Source organism: Triticum dicoccoides, chromosome 4A (genome assembly GCF_002162155.2).
Source record: "Triticum dicoccoides isolate Atlit2015 ecotype Zavitan chromosome 4A, WEW_v2.0, whole genome shotgun sequence".
Classification (NCBI taxonomy): Eukaryota; Viridiplantae; Streptophyta; class Magnoliopsida; order Poales; family Poaceae; genus Triticum; species Triticum dicoccoides.
The window spans coordinates 621,527,810-621,547,680 of NC_041386.1; the positions used below are offsets into that span (position 1 = coordinate 621,527,810).

General features: G+C 47.2%; 2 protein-coding genes across 8 annotated transcripts in view; both read right to left on the reverse strand.

Moving 5' to 3' along the window:
• LOC119287433 (probable ion channel POLLUX) overlaps positions 1–15,639 on the reverse strand; it is a 23,702-nt gene extending 8,063 nt beyond the window's left edge. For 3 of the 7 annotated variants that reach the window (XM_037566977.1, XM_037566973.1, XM_037566978.1), the window contains exons 1-7: positions 15,465–15,638; positions 13,471–13,617; positions 13,119–13,371; positions 12,778–13,006; positions 12,550–12,700; positions 12,192–12,431; positions 11,617–11,671 (exon numbers count right to left, since the gene is read on the reverse strand). In XM_037566977.1, coding sequence (XP_037422874.1) covers positions 11,617–11,671; positions 12,192–12,431; positions 12,550–12,700; positions 12,778–13,006; positions 13,119–13,371; positions 13,471–13,599 — 1,057 coding nt within the window. In that variant the 5' untranslated portion in view covers positions 13,600–13,617; positions 15,465–15,638. Of the gene's footprint in view, positions 1–11,616; positions 11,672–12,191; positions 12,432–12,549; positions 12,701–12,777; positions 13,007–13,118; positions 13,372–13,470; positions 13,618–14,302; positions 15,406–15,464 lie in introns of those variants that run through there. The other 4 variants (XM_037566974.1, XM_037566975.1, XM_037566976.1 and 1 more) reach the window with 4 other exon arrangements.
• A 2,495-nt stretch (positions 15,640–18,134) lies between these two features.
• LOC119289417 (probable RNA-binding protein EIF1AD) overlaps positions 18,135–19,871 on the reverse strand; it is a 5,835-nt gene continuing 4,098 nt past the window's right edge. The window contains exon 4 of the mRNA XM_037568749.1: positions 18,135–18,400. Within this exon, the coding sequence (XP_037424646.1) occupies positions 18,235–18,400 (166 nt within the window). The 3' untranslated portion in view covers positions 18,135–18,234. The remainder of the gene's footprint in view (positions 18,401–19,871) is intronic.

The window sequence follows — 19,871 nt, forward strand, 5'->3', positions numbered from 1 at the left end:
AGCCCTTTAAGGTATACTTTTGAAATGCTAATGCAAATTTTAAATTCATTTTAGGACTTATTTTGTTTTAGGCAAGTTTGTGATATAAAGTTTTGAGCAATAATGTGAATCTAAAGGGTGACCAAGGCCCTGCCTTGCCGTCTGGGAATTTGTGTTATTACTGTAACTAGTTACATGTTCAGACTTTCCACATATGTTTTAGGAGGTTGGCATGGATGGCTGGGTTCAGAGGTCTTTGGTTTTCCGTCACTGCAGAGAGCTTGATCGTGGTGGGGCGGCTGTGAGAGTCACAACGCCAACAAACAGTGAGGATATATAGCACGTGTAGGTATATGGTAGCATAGCTAGAACTTTCCTTTTCTTTTGTAGCGTCCCTGTTTTACCACAACAATGACACTGCAAAAGAAGCAGTTCATATTGGGTACATAGGGGCTGTTTGGTTTGAGACTAAGTTTGCCAAAGGTTACCACACCTAAGGTTAGAGCATCTCCAGCCGTTGGCCCTTCAGGAGGCGTTAAAAATCGCACCCTGAGGACGCAACGGCGCAAACCGCGTGCTGGGGGCGTGATGCTCCCCAGTTGCGGCACCCACGATTTTTTTGAAAACTAAAATTCGACACAAACAAGGCGCAAACAAGGCACAAACTTCGGCGAGTTCATACATATTTAAAATATTTTACAAAATAAGAAAAAAAAAGCTACTAGGCCCGTTGTCGCCCTCGCCGTTCCTCGCCGCCCGCCGCCCGCCGCCCTTGAAGCTCTACATGCCGAGGAGCCTGTCGAACTGGGTGTAGTCGCCGCCGCCGCCGCCGCCGTCGTTGTCGTCGCCTCCTCCGCGGCCGCCGTCCCTGCTGCCCCCCTCCCCAGGTTGGCGCGGCGGGTTGGACGGTCCGGGGGCGTCCTCGTCCTCGTCGCTGTCGAGGATCACCACGTCGTTCTCGTCCTCGTGCCCACGCTTGCGGGCGGCTATCTCCTCCAGGGCTCGGCGCTGCCGGATGATGCGGAGCATCTCATGATCATCCCCATGGACCTACCATCGTCGCATCAAGAGCCTAGAGGACCCATGACACGAGCACGAGCTAGAGCTCTCGAGAACGAGGTGACTTCCTTCCTTAGTGATATCACATATGATCCACTCGAGACATGGTTACTACCTAAGTCCGATATGCTATGCATGATCAGGTGTCAAGAGGAGCCTCCCGAAGATGCACGTGAAGACGGACAAGCCGCCAAGTCCGTGGATGAAGAGAACCACCGGAAGGAGACGAAGACAGCTCCAGGGCTCGGACATCCGCCCCCCAGCCCCGGACATCCGGCCGCTGGAGACATGCCAACACAGCAACAGACCAGCCACAGAAAATCTACAGGGCCCGGACATCCGTCCCCCAAGCCCCGGACATCCGGCCTCCCACGAAGCCCCGGACATCCGGCCACCAGCCCGGAAATCCGGCCTCGCCTAACCAGAGACCACAGAAGTTTTGCACTTCAGCCCGAACATCCGGCCCGAGCCCCGGACATCCGGCGCCTCGCGAAGCCCCGGACATCCGGCCCCCAGCCCGGACATCCGGCGCCTGTCTACGCACAGTGAACGGGCCAAGGGCCCATGTACCCCTCCAACTCGTCCCAACTTGTACTAGACTATAAATAGACCTCCCCCTTCTCCTTTCTAGGGTTAGCATTGGTTTAGCTCATATGTGAGATAGAGCTTTGCTCATCCATACCGGATCATCTCTTCGAGAGTGACCGCGGCCCCTCTACGGAGAAGATCCTCTTGGATTCAAGACCCCCTCTTGGGTGGCCCCATCAAGACCTCCTTCTAGGAGAAGAACCGGTTACTTTGTATCGTCCTTTGCTGACCTTGGATCATCGTGTATCTCTTTGTGTTCATCGATCTAGCGCATGTGTGATCTATTTCTTGTTGGTTGAGTGTTTCTCTCGCGTCTCCCCTCGTTTTTCCCCTTGTGTTCTTCGTGTCCACCGTAGGGATCCGCTCCTTTCGTGAAGGATCGGCCATCTAGGGTTCCACCCTACATCATCTTGGTATCATGAGCCACGTTGATCACGATTTTGGAGCCCCCTCTCTTTGTTTTCTAGCTTGATTTTGTTGTTTTTCGTCCTAATCCGAAAATTGCCCCACAAAAATAGCCCCAAATTTTTTTTTGTGATTTGTTGGTGTAATGAAGTTTTGTTGGATTTGATCCGCAGATTTCGTGTGTTGCAGGTAGATCTAGCATTCCCCCACCTTTTCCCCAATTTCCATCCACAAAATCTTCCAAATTTTGCCCCGATTTGACCTCTCCACGCGGTGTTCTTCTAGTTCGTCCATGGATCCAGAGCCTGGACATCCGGCCCGACAAGCCCGGACATCCGGCACCCCGGACATCCGGCCATCACCCCCGGACATCCGGCCCCTGGCAGCAAAACCACCCATCCACCATCCTTTTCCCGCCTAACTCTCGCCAAATTTTGTCCCGGTGCCACATACACTTCCGCATACCTCCACCACTTCCGCATAGCACCACCATAGCCTGTCCCGCTACCAACTCCGACAATTTTGCCAAATTTTGCTTTGAGAGTTTGAGTTGTTGTTTCCGTGTCCTTTTGTGTTTCGGCTATCTAGGTACGGTTCAATATCAACATCACCACCGCTCATCTTCGCCAAGGACCACTACGAATGGCTACATTACTTTGGTATCACCTTCACCTTGGATATCAACTTGGTATCGTGGTATCATCATATTATTTTGCAATTGCATTGATAACCCCATGGCCTTACTTTTGCGTCACTTACCCATCGAGACTAGCCTTTGAGTATTGCCGGCAACGTGACTTGTGCACATTAGTGTTCATACTTCCCATAGCATACATACCATCATTTTGTTGCATCTCTTGGCATCATCACTTGTGTCACAAAGTTGTTGTCGCATACACAATTGCTATCTTGGTTCGTGAAGCATTGCATAAGAAAAGAGCTCAAACATCAAAGAGCCAAACAAGCTTTTAAGCAAAAGAGGAAAGATAAGCAAAGAGCTTATAAGCAAGAACCATAGCATCATACAATATTAAGATTGTCATACTTGATCATCTTGGATCAACGCATAGGAACATCATACATATAGCATACTTGGGATAGAAGTCGTTGCATTTTTGCTTAGTAGGTCGTGCACAAGTTCGTATCCGCCTATTGTGCAATTGTGCTAGCGTCTCTCTAGTGTTGTGCAACAAGAGCATCTTGGTGAATTCCACATTTTGGCTCATCCTTGGTTGCATAACCCCATCTTATCTATTTGCGTGTGTGTTTCCGTGTACCATATCTTGCTATTGGTCTATTTGTTGCATTTCCAAATTTGTGAATTTTTTCCAACATTATTGAGTCTCACTTACAATTGCATCAAATTTTGTGCCACCATCCTAACCGAGCTCCACCATAAGCTTTACTTGTGTAGGTGTGAGAACCGACAAGAATTGGTACCAATTGTGCTATTTCCTTGCTACACATTGGAGTCATCTTTGATCCATTGTCAACATCGGTCAAGGTACATTGGATATTGGTTCTTCCCTTTCTCCCACTCACATATCTTTGTTTGGAATGATGGATAGGCCAAGCACTTCTACCAACCCACTTTTCTTGGAGCAAGACGACGACATGTCTTCCTTTGTCACCAAGACTCAACTATTTGGTGCACAACGAGCTTTGCATCAAGAACAACTTGCTTTGGGCGACCGCATCGACAACCTCACCACCGACCTACGTCAATCCGAGCATCGTACAAGGGATTACTTCGACAACAAGCTCGACGAACACAAGCTTGAGAATGACGCAAGAATGGACGAGATTCGTACCTTGTTTCTCCGTTCTTCTACTTCGTCTTCGTCAAGAAGGAGGCGCTCAAGTCGACACTCCGACGAAACCATCTCCGGTTCAAGTACACCGACATCAAACACTCTTCGTCGTGCCGCGCGTCAAGACCATCAAGCTAATCGCAATCCTCTACACGACACCGACTCTCAAGAGCATCGACATCGCCAAAACCAAGACGCTTTCGCACAAGCACAAGAACGGCAACGCCAACGACAACAAGAACAAGAGGAGCGAGCGCGACAACATCAAGATGCACAAGACGCCGAGGCGGAGAGCCAACAATAACAACTCCGTGAAGCTCAAGCACTTGAGGCGCAATGTGCCCTTCATGACTCAAGTCGTGCCGTAGCCAATCGAGGCCGACAAGCTCGTCTCCATCAAGAAGCACTTCGCGATGAAGCTCAAGAACGAATTTACCAAGACCGCGTGCATCAACAAGCTCCTCGTCAAGATAGACAAGCTCCCCCTCAAGCAAGACAAGAACGTCAAGTCCATCGAGAGCAAGAAGACAATGGACACAATCATCGCTGAGAGCAACATGAGGTTGACAACCCTCCTCGCCAAGATCAACATGAGGTCAACAATCCTCTTCGCCAAGAGCACGATAACAATGTCAATCCTCAACGACATGGGCGTCATCATCCCCGACCCCAACACAATGAAGAGCAACGATACGGCAAGCTAAAGTTCACCATGCCAAAGTTCAATGGAAGCAATGACCCCGAAGAGTACATCTCATGGGCATTGAAGGTTGACAAAATCTTCCGCTTGCACAACTACGAAGAAGAGAAGAAGGTCGCAATGGCATCCCTAGAATTCCAAGACTACGTCCTCATTTGGTGGGAACAAATCATTGAGCGCCGAGCGGCAAGAGGTGAACCACCCATCACCACTTGGAGACAAATGAAGGATGTCATGAGAGCACGATTCGTGCCAAACTACTACAACCGCGACCTCTTCAAGAAACTTCAACAACTCAAACAAGGAACCAAGAGCGTTGAAGAGTACTGCAAGGAAATGGAGATTGCCATGATACGAGCCAATGTCAAAGAAGATGATGAGCAAACTATGGCACGGTTCTTGAATGGACTCAATCATCCTATCAAGAAAATCGTCGACTTCCAACCATACTCGAACCTCATCGAGCTAGTGCACCAAGCTACCAAAGCGGAACGGCAACTACAAGACGACTTCAAGTACGCCAAGTTCTCATCCAAGTCCTATGGTCTCTCCAACAATCAAGCTTCGACGACTCAAACACCTTCTACCTCAACCAAGCCCTCTACAAGCAACGGCGACAAGTCAAGTTACAAGAAAGTTTCGACAAGCACAAGTCGTCCTCCTACTACAAGCAACTTCAAGAAAGCTTCATCATCATCTACTCCACCCGATGAGACCGTCAAGACAAGTTCTATCAAATGCTTCACATGCGGAGGCCGAGGCCACAAGTCCTTAGAGTGCACAAACAAGCGCACCATGATCCTCAACGACGATGGAACCTACGACTCCATGAGCGAAGGAGAAATGGAAGCTCTTGAGCAAGTGGCCATGCACCGACAAGTGAACAATGAAGATGAAGATGACCAAGTCTTTTGCGATGAAGACTCAAGTCCCGCTCTTGTTGTCTCCAAGGTCTTGGCTCTTCAACATCAACAAGACAAAGATCAAAGATGCCATATCTTCCACACAAAGGCCGACATCAATGGACGTTCCGTCAAGGTCATCATCGATGGAGGTAGTTGCCACAACTTAGCAAGTGAAGAACTTTGTTCCAAGCTCCAATTGGTCAAGATGAAGCATCCTCACCCATACAAGGTTCAATGGCTAAGCGACACCGGCACCATACAAGTCGAGCATAGAGTACAAGTCTCTTTCAAGATCGGCACCTATGAAGACATTTTGGAGTGTGATGTCCTTCCGATGACCGTGTGCCACCTCCTCCTTGGACGGCCATGGAAATTTGACCGAGGTGTCATTCACAATGGGCGTACAAATCACTATAGCTTCAAGATGAAAGGGAAGGAGTTTGTGCTACGCCCTATGTCTCCAAGCCAAGTGCTCGCCGACAAGCAAAACACCCATCGTGGAGAGAATAGTGAGAGAGCGAACCACCAAAAAGAGAGTGAGCGCCACAAGCCCAAATTGAGTGCCTCCACGATGAGCGACAAGAAAAACTTAGTTCTCTTTGCCACCAAACGTGAGATGAGAGAAGTGTGTGAGAATCCATCAAGTGTCCTACACTATGTCCTATTGTGCAAGGACGAGGTCACAAAAGCTAACAACTCTTACGATCTACCTTTGGTGTTATCTTCTCTATTGCAGGAATTCCAAGATGTTTTCCTCGATGAGCTACCTCCGGGTCTACCTCCACTACAAGGCATTGAGCACCGAATTAATCTCATCCTCGGAGCGTCGCTTCCCAACAAAGCTCCATACCGCGTCAACCCCGAAGAAACCAAAGAAATACAAAGGCAAGTAAAGCATCTCATAGACCATGGACATGTGCGTGAAAGTTTAAGTCCTTGTGCCGTACCGGTCATCCTTGTGCCAAAACGTGACGGTAGCTTTCGCATGTGCTCCGATTGTAGACCTATCAATGCTATCACCGTTAGATATAGGTACCCCATTCCACGCCTTGATGATATGCTTGATGAACTTAGCGGTGCCACTATCTTTTCCAAAATTAATCTTAAAAGTGGTTACTATCAAATCCGCATACAAGAGGGTGATGAATGGAAAACCGCTTTCAAAACAAAGTTCGGTCTATATGAGTGGTTAGTCATGCCTATGGGTTTATCGGAAGCACCCGGTACTTTCATGCGTCTTATGCATTACGTGTTTCGCCCTTACATTGGTGAATTTGTTGTTGTCTACTTTGATGATATCCTTGTGTTTAGCAAATCTCTCAAAGAGCATGTCACCCACCTTCGCACCGTGCTACAAACTCTTCAAAAAGAGCAACTTTATGCTAATATGGAAAAATGCCTATTTGGTGTTGACAAGCTTGTTTTCTTGGGTTTTGTAGTTTCTTCTAAGGGTGTTCATGTTGATGAAACTAAGATCAATGCTATTAAAACTTGGCCCCAATCAACCAATTTGCAACAAGTGCGTAGTTTTCTTGGTTTAGCCGGTTTCTACCGTAGATTTGTGAAAGATTTTAGTACCATTGCTTCACCTTTGCATGCTTTGAGTAAGAAAAATGCACCGTTTGTTTGGGGAACATCTCAAGATATTGCTTTCAATGAGCTTAAGAATTTGCTTACTCATGCTCCCGTGCTTGCATTACCCAACTTTGACAAACCTTTCGAAATTCATTGCGATGCTAGTGGTAATGGCATAGGAGGTGTGTTAACGCAAGAGAAGCGCCCCATTGCATATTTTAGTGAGAAACTATCCGGAGCGCAACTCAATTACCCCATCTATGACAAAGAGCTATATGCTTTAGTGCGAGTTTTACATGAATGGGAACATTACCTTCGCCCACATGAGTTCATCATCCATACCGACCATGAAACACTTAAATACCTTAAGGGTCAAACTAAGTTGAACAAGCATCATGCTAAATGGAGTGAATTTATTGAGTCATTTCCTTATGTCATCAAGTACATTAAGGGCAAAGAAAATATTGTGGCGGACGCGCTTTCCTGTATATGCATGCTTGTCACTACACTTGAGTTGAATGTCATTGGTTTTGAGCATATCAAAGACTTGTATGAGCATGATCCTACATTTGCTATTCCCTATGCCAAGTGTTTGACGCATACTTCTTGGAATCGATACTACATCAAAGAGGGATATCTTATGAGAGCTAACAAACTTTGCATCCCGAGTCCTCTTTTCGTTTGTTGCTTTTACAGGAATCTCATGGAGGCGGACTCATGGGACACTTTGGACACGACAAGACATTTGCTACGCTCTCCAAGAATTACTTTTGGCCCAAGATGCACCGCGACGTCAATCGCTTCACCAACCGATGTTCTACATGTCGCAAAGCTAAGTCTAAAGCCCAATCTCATGGCCTCTATATGCCGCTTCCAATTCCATATCAACCATGGGAAGATATTAGCATGGACTTTGTGCTTGGTTTGCCTAGAACTAGAAATGACAAGGATTCCGTTTTTGTTGTTGTGGACCACTTCTCCAAAATGGCTCATTTCATTCCTTGCAACAAGATAGACGATGCTTCACATGTTGCAAATTTGTTTTGTAGGGAAATTTTGCGCCTTCATGGAGTGCCAAAGACGATTGTCTCGGACCGCGACGTCAAGTTCTTGAGTTACTTTTGGAAGACCTTGTGCGCCAAGCTCGGAATCAAGCTCTTGTTCTCTTCGGCATACCATCCACAAACCGACGGCCAAACGGAGGTGACCAACCGTATGCTCTCCACCCTACTACGCGTGTTGATAAAGAAGAACATCAAGGAGTGGGAAGAGTGCCTACCCATCGCCGAGTATGCCTACAACCGAGCAAGACACTCAACCACCGGCAAATCCCCCTTCGAGGTCGTCTATGGCTTCAACCCATTGTCCTCATTGGACATTCTACCTCTACCGCTTCAAGAGCGCACAAACATGGACGCGAGTGCCCGAGCAAACTTCCTCAAGAAGATGCATGAAGATACAAGGAACACCATCGAGCGCCAAGTACAACGACTCGCGACCAAGCTCAACATCAACAAGCAACCCATGATGTTCCATGTTGGAGATCTTGTGTGGCTACACCTTCGCAAGGATCGCTTCCCCAATGAACGCAAGTCCAAGCTACTACCCCGAGCGGATGGACCCTTCAAGGTGCTTGCACGCTACAACAACAATGCATACAAGATTGGCATACCACGCGACAAGTACTCCGTGAGCGACATCTTCAACATCAAAGATCTCTCCCCGTACCATGGTGATGAGGATTTCGATCCGAGGTCGGATCTTTCCCAAGGGAGGGGAGATGATGCGGAGCATCCCATGATCATCCCCATGGACCTACCATCATCGCATCAAGAGCCTAGAGGACCCATGACACGAGCACGAGCTAGAGCTCTCGAGAACGAGGTGACTTCCTTCCTTAGTGATATCACATATGATCCACTCGAGACATGGTTACTACCTAAGTCCGATATGCTATGCATGATCAGGTGTCAAGAGGAGCCTCCCGAAGATGCACGTGTAGACGGACAAGCCGCCAAGTCCATGGATGAAGAGAACCACTGGAAGGAGACGAAGACAGCTCCAGGGCCCGGACATCCGGCCCCCAGCCCCGGACATCCGGCCGCTGGAGACATGCCAACACAGCAGCAGACCAGCCACAGAAAATCTACAGGGCCCGGACATCCGGCCCCCAAGCCCCGGACATCCGGCCTCCCACGAAGCCCCGGACATCCGGCCACCAGCCCGGAAATCCGGCCTCGCCTAACCAGAGACCACAAAAGTTTTGCACTTCAGCCCGGACATCCGGCCCGAGCCCCGGACATCCGGCGCCTCGCGAAGCCCCGGACATCCGGCCCCCAGCCCGAACATCCGGCGCCTGTCTGCGCACAGTGAACGGGCCAAGGGCCCATGTACCCCTCCAACTCGTCCCAACTTGTACTAGACTATAAATAGACCTCCCCCTTCTCATTTCTAGGGTTAGCATTGGTTTAGCTCATATGTGAGATAGAGCTTTGCTCATCCATACCGGATCATCTCTTCGAGAGTGACCGCGGCCCCTCTACGGAGAAGATCCTCTTGGATTCAAGACCCCCTCTTGGGTGGCCCCATCAAGACCTCCTTCTAGAAGAAGAACCGGTTACTTTGTATCGTCCTTTGCTGACCTTGGATCATCGTGTATCTCTTTGTGTTCATCGATCTAGCGCATGTGTGATCTATTTCTTGTTGGTTGAGTGTTTCTCTCGCATCTCCCCTCATTTTTCCCCTTGTGTTCTTCGTGTCCACCGTAGGGATCCGCTCCTTTCCTGAAAGATCGGCCATCTAGGGTCCCACCCTACATCACCGGACCATCTCGTCGTGGAGGTAGTCGTCCCGCGCCCACTTTAGGGCGGCCTCGTCGGAGAAGCCGCGCCGTACAATGGCCTTGTACTCCGCGGAAAGGCCGGGCTCCACCTTCGGCCTGATGAGGACGAGGCGGCCAGATGTGGGGGAGGAGTCGGCGATGCGGACGCCGGAGCTACAGATGCGTTGGCTGACTGGCGTGTCTTGGGGCTTCGGCTTGACGGGGCGGAGGCAGGGAGAGCCGGACAAGCGGCCAGACGAGGAGTAGGACGCCCACGGATCCATGCGCCTCGGCGTCCATGAGCTCCCACGCCGGCGGGAGAAGGACGGGGGAGCGGGGTACTCTGCCGGCGCTGATCCTCCATGCCCCGGGCACCCGCATGTCCGGCGGGACCGGGTACTCGGCCTCATAGAGGAGCTGAGTTTCGTCCTCGTGAAGGTGGCGGCGGCCGAAGCCGTTCGCCGCCGCGCCATCGCCTGGAAAGCACTCGGCCACGGTTGAACTGGAAACGGCGAGAAGAGAGGGAGGAAGGGGGGTGTCGAGGAACGAGGGCGTCGGCGGTGGAGAGTCTGTGCGTCACCGGCGCGCTGGGGGCGGCTTATATAGGCGGAGGCGCCGCCCATACGCATGGCCGCCGTGTGTACGCGTGGCGCGCGAGGGACGCGCGTCGTCCCGTCTTCACTGCGCCGCCCGTGAGGCATCAATGGAGAAGGCTGACCGGCGCGGCTGCGCGTGGCAGCTTTGGCATTGATTCCGCCACGGGAACCGAGGCGATGAGGACGACGAAGCGGCAAGAAGAGCCGAGTCTCTGCCAAGGAGGGCCCGCCGATTTTCGCGCCAAAACGATTCAGCCGGCGCCCCCAAGCACCCCCCCAGCGCGCAGGGTTCGGCCTGCGTCCGCCGGCGTCAATTTCGGCCCGAGCCGGCGAAAAAAGGGCCTTTGGGGGCGCGACTGGGCCAATTTTTCGGCCGGCGGCCGAAAAATCGCCTGGGGGGCCTTGTTTGGGGCGCGGCTGGAGATGCTCTTAGGCAAGTTTGACCAACTTAGATGTGTGTTTGGTTCAAACCACATCTTAGGCAAGCCACACTTGGGTCCCACATTTCATGCACTCAAAAAGTATGGTAAGATTCTCTTAGGCTTGCCAACTTGTGCCTCTCATTTTGAAGAACTAACCTTAGACAAGTTTGGTAATATTGTATGGCAAAGTGTGGCACTCCTAGGCCTAGAACCAAACAGCCCCATAATCCTTTGGTGATGGCAATCTGAGCTTCCTGTTCTTTGCCCCAGAAGGTCATCTATAAATACCCAAGCTCTAACAGATTTGCAGTTGCAGCCGAAGAATATTGTGTTATGCATAATTATAGCACTCTCAGTGTAGAATAAGATATTCTACATCCAAGTCCATTCATTGAGCCAGCTCAACCCCGGCTCTGGGTGCGCCTCACCCAACCCGTCACTGCTTGCACCACGCCTGCAGGATCCATTGGATGTATATTTTCTGTGTTATTACGTTGATGATTTTATTAAATCGTGAGGATCAGGAGGTGTGTTACTCATTCATCGCAGGGTGAAAGGAATAACTCTTTTCACAATGCTTAGCTCTCTAGCTCGGCGCGTAAGAGCGACATGACACCTTTGTTTTTCAACTTGATGGTTTTGTAGTGATGATTGGTGATACTATTTCAAATTCCAACGATTGATTCATATTGAAATCATCAAACTTTTCTTAATAGGCGACCCAAGCAAAAACCTTTCTTTAATGAGATGCTTACCTGAGTTCTTGTAATGGTTATAGGCCAATGCCACCCTGCTTTGTAAGTTAGTAGCCTATAACAAAAATAATTGTAGAGCTTTAGTCCACCGTTGATGCCCCCCTCCTAGAGCAGTACTGTTTGAAATTTTGTATTCTATACTTGGCGAAAATAATAGGGGTATGTAAAACACATTTTAGTGATCAGGGATTGCACGGAACAACACTACTAGCACACCAACCAAAAAATATATAGGTGGCAAACTTGAAAGGGTATTTTTGGCGTTTACGGTACACTATTGGCATACTCTCAAAAGAGTTGGTTGGCCTGAATAACAATTGACGATCATTGGCCAAAAAAAGAGGGTAACAATTCATGATTTATTTATCCAGGAAAATGTTGTGCTGAGAAATTATATTACAGATCCACTATCTATGAAATACGGTTTTGCCTTATAAACCGGTAGAGATCGAGTATATCTATAAACACAAAAAACCCTAATACTCCAATATGCAAGAAAAAATGACTTTCACTATGTAACTATTTTTGTTCAAGTTTTAGTATGTAGAGTAAAAATATCACCAAACTTTCAGTACCTTATCTGTAAGTGAACAAAATTCAGTATCAATCAGATTAAGTTCATTGACGACCTCCTCCGTCAGTGATAAGTTTCCCATATCAATCCTATTAAGCTCAGTGGCTATCTCCCTTGTGGTGGGCCTTTTCTGTCGGTCATCCTCGAGACATCTTAAAGCTATTCCAATGCATGCATTAACTTGTTGGCATGAGTGTGGTGACATTGTTGGATGTAGCTTTTTTCGCCATTTTTCACATACCTGAAAAATTCAAATAAAGTGTTGACATGCTGCATACATGTAACGAGAAATAATAAGAAGAAAAATAAATGTGTGAAAATAAGAGTATGCATGAGCAAGAAACTATTTTTTTTCTTACAAGCTCAATGAATGTTTCAGAAGGATCACGTCCACAATCGCGATAACTCTGGCGTCCTGCCATTATTTGTAGGATTACGGCACCCAAACTGAACACATCATATTTTTGTGAGATTATGTTTTCGTTAATATATTCCGGTGGCATGAATCCCCTGCATGGTATCATATCCAATTAATTTGCAACAAAGTTATATTGGAATTGCTTACTTCTCATAAGGTACCAACTCACATTGTCCCTATCAATGTTCCTGTTGCCGTGGTAATGGTTTTTGCTGAAGGGAAGATTCTTGATATACCAAAATCTCCTATTTTCGGCATCATGTTGTTGTCCAGCAGTATATTTGCTGGCTTTAAGTCTAGATGGTAAATATTTACGCTATGAAGATAATTTAAACCGGAACACACTCCCTTAATTATTTTGTAACATGTCTGCCAATCAAGTCCGCATGGCTGCTCATCTGTTGACATAAACATGAAATATATTCAAATACGTCAAGTGATTGATTGAAAATTAGATATACTGTTTCTTTTCATGCAAAATAAGATAGTCTAAGTAGAGCACGGTCATACCAGAAAGGTGCCTCTCAAGGTCTCCACCATGCAAATATTCAAAGCAGAGAATTCTTATTGGCTCATGAGCAAAGATATATTTTTCATCGAGCTTCATCCAGTTGCCTGGATGATAGCAGTAGCCAACATACTGTATGATATTTTGATGATGGGCCCTAATAATGTTATTGAACTCATCTGCAAATTTCGTGTCTTCAGGCCCTATGTGAGTAAGCTTCTTCAGGGCAATCTCTTCCCCGTTGTCCAATACTCCCTGTTAAATATTTCTTGTTCATATGGCACATGTGTGGGTACTTGAAGTTCGCAGTAGCAGATCAGTTAAGAAAATAGAAAATTCAATTTACAATCGCACCTTGTAAACTACTGCAAACCCACCCTTGCCAATTATGCGGTCCTCAGAAAGATTATTCGTAATATGTCGTAAGAAGTCGAGTGTAAACTCCCTTGACGTTGGAGTTGTATCCACTAAATTGCTCTCCATTGTATCCTATATCTCCTGCTGGTTAGGACGAGTATCCATGTCCCATCGATCGAATAAGACAGAAATTGTTTCAAATTGATGAGCTGAAAGGTTGAATGCATAACTTTCACAAATACTCCCTCCATTCCTAAATATAAGTCTTTCTAGAGATTCCAATACGGACTATATACGGAGTAAAATGAGTGAATCTACATTCTAAAATATGTCTATATACATCCGTATATAGTCCACATTGGAATTTCTAAAAAGACTTATATTTAGGAACAGAGGGAGTAATAGACATGTTTCTAACTTAGAAGGGAATATATACATGTGGGTACATACCCTGTTCTTTTTACAAACACTAACTCAGGAGCTTAGATAATCTCATATTGACCTACTTGCTGAGATGTGCAGCATACCTACCTAGCTAACTAAAAACTTCTTCATTTGTTCGTGGCTAAAGCAGCAGCAAGCTAGCTAACTAACAAGAAATAAAATTCATACTATTACAACGAGCTAGCAAGCTCAAGAACTGATAAAAAACTAAAGAAATGGAAGCAGCCAGCGAGCAGCTTTCTTCAACAAAAATCGACCAAAAGGATAAAGGGTTAACAGAGGAATCCTTAGTAGCTAGCTATTTTGGTAGAATGATTAACAGAGGAATCATTAGTAGCTAGCTATTCGGTAGAACGCAAGCTAGCACCTCAAGTCCTGGACTAACCTGGAGAGCGCCCTTCTGAAGGGGGAATAAGAGCATGTACGAATTGAAATGAGACCTTAATCCCCTATGTAGGATGCTTCCACCGGCTTGCATGAGCAGAGAGAGAAGTAAGCGGAGGGTGTTAGAGAGGAGGACACGGAAAACAAGTTGTGATTGATTGCGATGCAGACCTGGAAGAAAAACCACCTCTGTCTGTACCTTTACAATATACTCCATCGAAGCCATAATTGACAAGACGCCAACTTGGTACCGCTAAAAGAACGGACAACTAACGGAGCAATGGCTTGCAGCGACAACTTGGAGATAATTAATTGCAGAATTGTTATAGTTCAAGTGACCAGAAAAGAACTATATTTTCCAGGCGGAGTAGGTGGGCAAGTGAGAGGTGGTCATTGGCGGAGGCACAGTGGAGGAAAATACAAGTGCAAGACGATCATAAGCCGCTGTCGATTGAAAATTAAGAAATCGAAATCAATAGGGATGCACTGCAATATTTCTCCTCCAGGTTCAAAGTTTGAGAGAAGAGGGAACCCTCCACCCCTATTTGCCGTCCAATCTGGCATGGCGATGTGTGCCAGGCAGTTTCATTAAGGATACTTCTGCTAACCACGTACAGGAATCGTAATAATGCAAGGACAGCTGCACCAACTCTGGTCAGAGCACAGCACAGTCACGAGGCTCCTTAGTCCATTTCTATTGAAATATTGTTCCGGACGGCAGCCTCTATCATATTTAACAGGCTAACTGGTCTGCAAAGACAGCCTGTTTGGCACGTTTCTCCGTATCACTGTAAATACTATTAGAACAGACTAAACATTTCACTTCACAAGACAAATTTATCCATAACCGTGATTGCTAAATTTTGGTTATATGCGTATGTCAAGATACAATGGGGGGAGATGCGCAGCATACTGCGTACCTAGCTAGCTAACTGAAAACTTCTTCATTTCTTCGTGGCTAAAGCAGCAGCAAGCTAATTAACAAGAAATAGAACCCGTAACAACTAGCTAACAAGAGCAAGAACAAATAAATCGAAGGAAAACAAAAGGAAAGGGAAAAAGCTAGCAGCTTTCTTCAACACAAATCGACCGTAGAGGGATGACAGATAAATCCTTATAACTAGCTATTCCCTAGAAGCATGCACCTCGAGTCCTCGACTAACCTGGAGAGGGACCTTCCGGAGGGGGAAGAAGAGTATGTACGAATGCAGATGAGACCTTAATCCCGGATGCTTCCACCGGCTCGTATGAGCAGAAAGAGAAGGCAGAGGAGGGTGTTAGAGAGGACAACGCGCAAAACCAGTGTCAGATTGATTGAGATGTAGACCGGGAAGAAAAACCACCTCTGTCTGTACCTTTACAATATACTCCACCGAAGCAATAATTGACAAATGACAACACGCCAACTTGGTAGCGCAATGAGCAGAATTGTTATAGTTCAAGTGGCTAAAAAGGAACTATATTTTCCAGTCGATGAGTAATATATAACAGACATCCAGCAGCGTGTTAAACATATTGTAACGTGACATATATGTAACGTAGTATGTAGCTCCGGCTAGGTTGTTAGGATCGATATCTATCCTTCTGTAACCGCAGTCTTATCTCTCCCTCTCTTTCCTTGGTTCACAAGTTGTAATCCCAACCAATTGTATGCGCTATATCCAGGGAGGTGCGCCCCTGTTATATAAACACGCAGCGCGTCCCTCCAACGAGGCAAGACGCTTAAGCCAATCTTCACATGGTATACAGAGCCTACCTCTTCCTATACATCTAGCATCCATCGTTTTCAATCCACGAGCTCGCCATGTCTTCCTCCTCCACCAGCGCTCCTCTGGCCGGCCTCAATGGTCAGGTTACAGAGAAGCTCACCCGGACGAACTACGTCCTCTGGCGTGCGCAGGTCACGCCACAGCTGATCGGGGCTGGTGTCTTCGGCTATGCTGAAGGAACAACCTAAGAACCAGAGAAGTTCATCACCACCAAGGACAAAGACGGCAAGGAATCAGCCTCGCCGAACCCTCTTCATCAAGTCTGGGTACGGGAAGAGACCCCTACTGTGTCCATCTATATATTTATTTTTCTTTTGGAAGCATGGTGATCAAACTACGATAAGAATAAAACCAAGATAAGTTCCACAGAAGAAACTATTGTAGTAACTAAGGTCTATGATGATTTTTAAAAAAAGAAGAATGATCCCCGGCCTCTGCATCTGGGCGATGCATACGGCCACTTTATTAATTATTCTCACAAGACCTTATAAAGCCATACAACAGCAAGATTAATGCCACCGTCTAAGCAACAACTGTTGCTACACCTATTCAATTGATGAAGGGGCGCAGATAGTCTGGGCCTAATACCAAACAGACATCGCAGCCAAACCTAAACATCTAAGACCTGAGGTCCCAACCAGGACGCCTGCCCGGTATGGGCACCTACCAGTCCGGCGCACTCCTCAACCAGGACGCCTGCCGGGTATGAGGCCACCGTAGCCACCTGCCACCAATCCATCTTCAGAGTTGTACTGTTGCATGTACCGTGTCAGGTCTCTCTGCCATCGACGCCACCACGATGCCCGACAGCGTCGTCCTCCTGCGTGAGTCCATCCTCCCACAGCGAACTCCGAATCTGCATTGCGCCACGCTGTGAAGATCCGTCGCCATCAATGTGTAGGATAAACCACCGCTCCATCAAAGAATCCGTCATCTAGTCCCTCGATCACGTGTGTACCTCCAAGAATGACGCCCCCAAGGGAGGAACGACACCAGAGCGCCGCCGTCATCCGATCATCCGATCTAGGGTTTCCCCCGGAGGTAGCAGAGAGTGGCCTTGAACTTCTCCACGGCGATGCCTTCAAGAAGGGAATGACGCAGATAGCGCCGCCGCCGTCGGCCTTAGCAGACGCCGAAGGCAAGTTTTCATCCAGATCGGTTCGAAGGGATCCAACTCTTGTGCACGGGCCGCCGTCACCACCAGGCAGAACCCTGGAGCACCGGCAGATCAGCGAGCCGCCGATCCCACCGCATCCAGATCACCGGCCACGCCGGGCCGCCGTCATCCCCCGTGTCGTCCGGGTCAGAGACGGAGCCGCCGACCGTGCACAAGGACCACCGCCGCCTGCACACGCCGGAGCGCCGCCGAGATCCCAGCGCCTGCCACCGCTTGCCGAGGGCCGCCGCCGCGCGCCCCGAGCGGACTCCCACGCACACCAGGAGAAACCGCGAGCGTGAGCCCTGCCATCGCCCCCAAGCCCGCACTGGCGCGCCCCGCCTCCAGCGCGCCGCCAACAACCGCCGCGATTCGCCCGCGCTAGATCTAGGAAGCCGTGGGAGAAGAGATCCCGCCGCCGCCGCCGCCGACCGGGCTTTGCCCGGGGGCGCGTCCCGGCGGCGGCGAGGAGGAGAGGTCGGGGAAGGGACGAGGACGCGGCGGCGCTAGGGTTCCCCCCGGTCGCCGCGCAGGGGCGACACGGGAGGAGTCGGGGTAGGAAGGGATTGGCCGCGGGGTACTTGATCCGGAGCCGATACACGGCCTTCAACAACAGTCTATGATGATAGATTCAGAAATTTAGTGCTATGGTACAGCTACTAATCTGAGCCTCCGGCACAAAGTGTTGGCCTTGAATCTCCTGCAACCTGCATACCACCGCATGTCCACATGGAAGGGAATACAACAGACCACACAAGATTCCAGTACATCGAAGACTGCAACTACTAGCACCAGCTGGATTGGAAAACTCTTCTTGGTGGGCACACCTCAACTATAACATCCAGAAATAAAACACAACATATGGAACATTGTCGTTTTCTTCATATTACAGTATGTGTGGGCAGGTTCCGATGTCGTGCCCGAATATGGGCATAAATACATCTGATGTACAGGCAAACGGTAGCCCATAGCATGACATCGTCCACAGCTAATCCTATGTCTACCAGCTCAAGAATCAGAGTCACTTTCTGTATCGGAATGCACGTTGAATGGCCTATTTAGGTTCGTGTTCGCCTCGAGTGGAGGCATATCATCATCATCATCATCATCATGTGATGTCATTCCTTCTGGCCCTGTCGGCCACCCATTGGGAGTTGACTTGAAGATAGTCGGCCTAGGATAAGAAATATGAGTGAATGAGTGACACACAATCAGTAGGACAACAAGCTAACAATTAATCCTGGTTTTATCAAGTAAAGCTACCGAGATGCAGAGCTTGTGCGGATGTACAAACAACAAACTGGTGTATTACTAGAAGGCCTACTGGGAAAACTTTTAGATTCTTCAATCCTAGTATTTTTGCCATAATTTTTACAACATCAACATTTTATTATAGTATCAGTTCTTGGTGTCATTTTTCATGTTCATTAGATCCAGCAAAACCTGAATCAAACCATTTAGGCTATTGAAATGCATTGGTAACTTGCATATCACATGGAATGTGAATTCAATCTAATGTTTAAGGAAAAAAAACTAGTTTTTGAAGCCTGCATATGCACAGTATACTATTGGAAAAGCTAAATGAACTGCCAGTCAACCACAAACATATGAACCACGCCATTTATATGCACATACTAGAGAAGGAGGCGGTACATGAGTGCTTTGCCAATGCACATGCTGGAGAAGGAACACTAGATGATTGCTTTATCAAAATGATGTCATGATAAATACATGAAGCGGCAAATTACAAAGCAGAGTGGCAGCCAGCCACCAGCCTTTCACAAACTGACCCTGGTGTAAGTAGGTCATAAATAACACCACAAGCTTATACTACAACTTCAATATAAGTGAAATCACAGCTATTCAAAATCACAAGAAAATCTGTATTTATATAGTATATTGCAAGGGAGGGTGTATTTTTACCAATATCCCGGCAACTAAAGGGAAGCCTTCAGTTGTCTGGAAGAGGTATAATATAACACTGAAAACTAATGGCCATCTTGGGCCACTAAGCAGAATGAATTTGAAAGAATAAAAATTACAACCACCGCTAACTCATTATTCAATATAGTATGTGCATGTACTCTTAGGGTTACTTCTTACTACTCCCTCCTCCACCGCGAGCCACGACTGTAGCATCCCAAATTTTCAATTTGTAATGTTATACATTAGATCATCATTGCATATCATATTTTATTTTTGCATTTTGGTTGATCCTAGAAAGTTCTACGCAACTCAAGGACCCATGGAGAGAGTTGGGGATTTCGTTATTTTCATATTTGAGTTTTCTCAAATTTTGAGAATAGGATCATTTGATTTTATTTATTTTATCATCAATTATTTCTATTACAAAAATATGAGAGAGGGAATGAAATGACTTTCCCAAAATAAAGAAATATTGAGGATTTAATAATAAAATCAAATAGGATTTTATTTCGGAGTTTTTCGGTGTTTTATTTGAATTTAGGAAAAATGTGCATTTCTCAAAATTGCATTTAGGCCCCAAATAAATGTTTACTTTGTCGGGCTTGATTTTAGAAGTCTGGGAAAATTTATTTCGGGATTTTTGAAGTCCGTTTAGTATTTCTTTTTATTTTTTTTCTTCCGAGCGGAATATTTTTAAAATATATATATATATATATCGA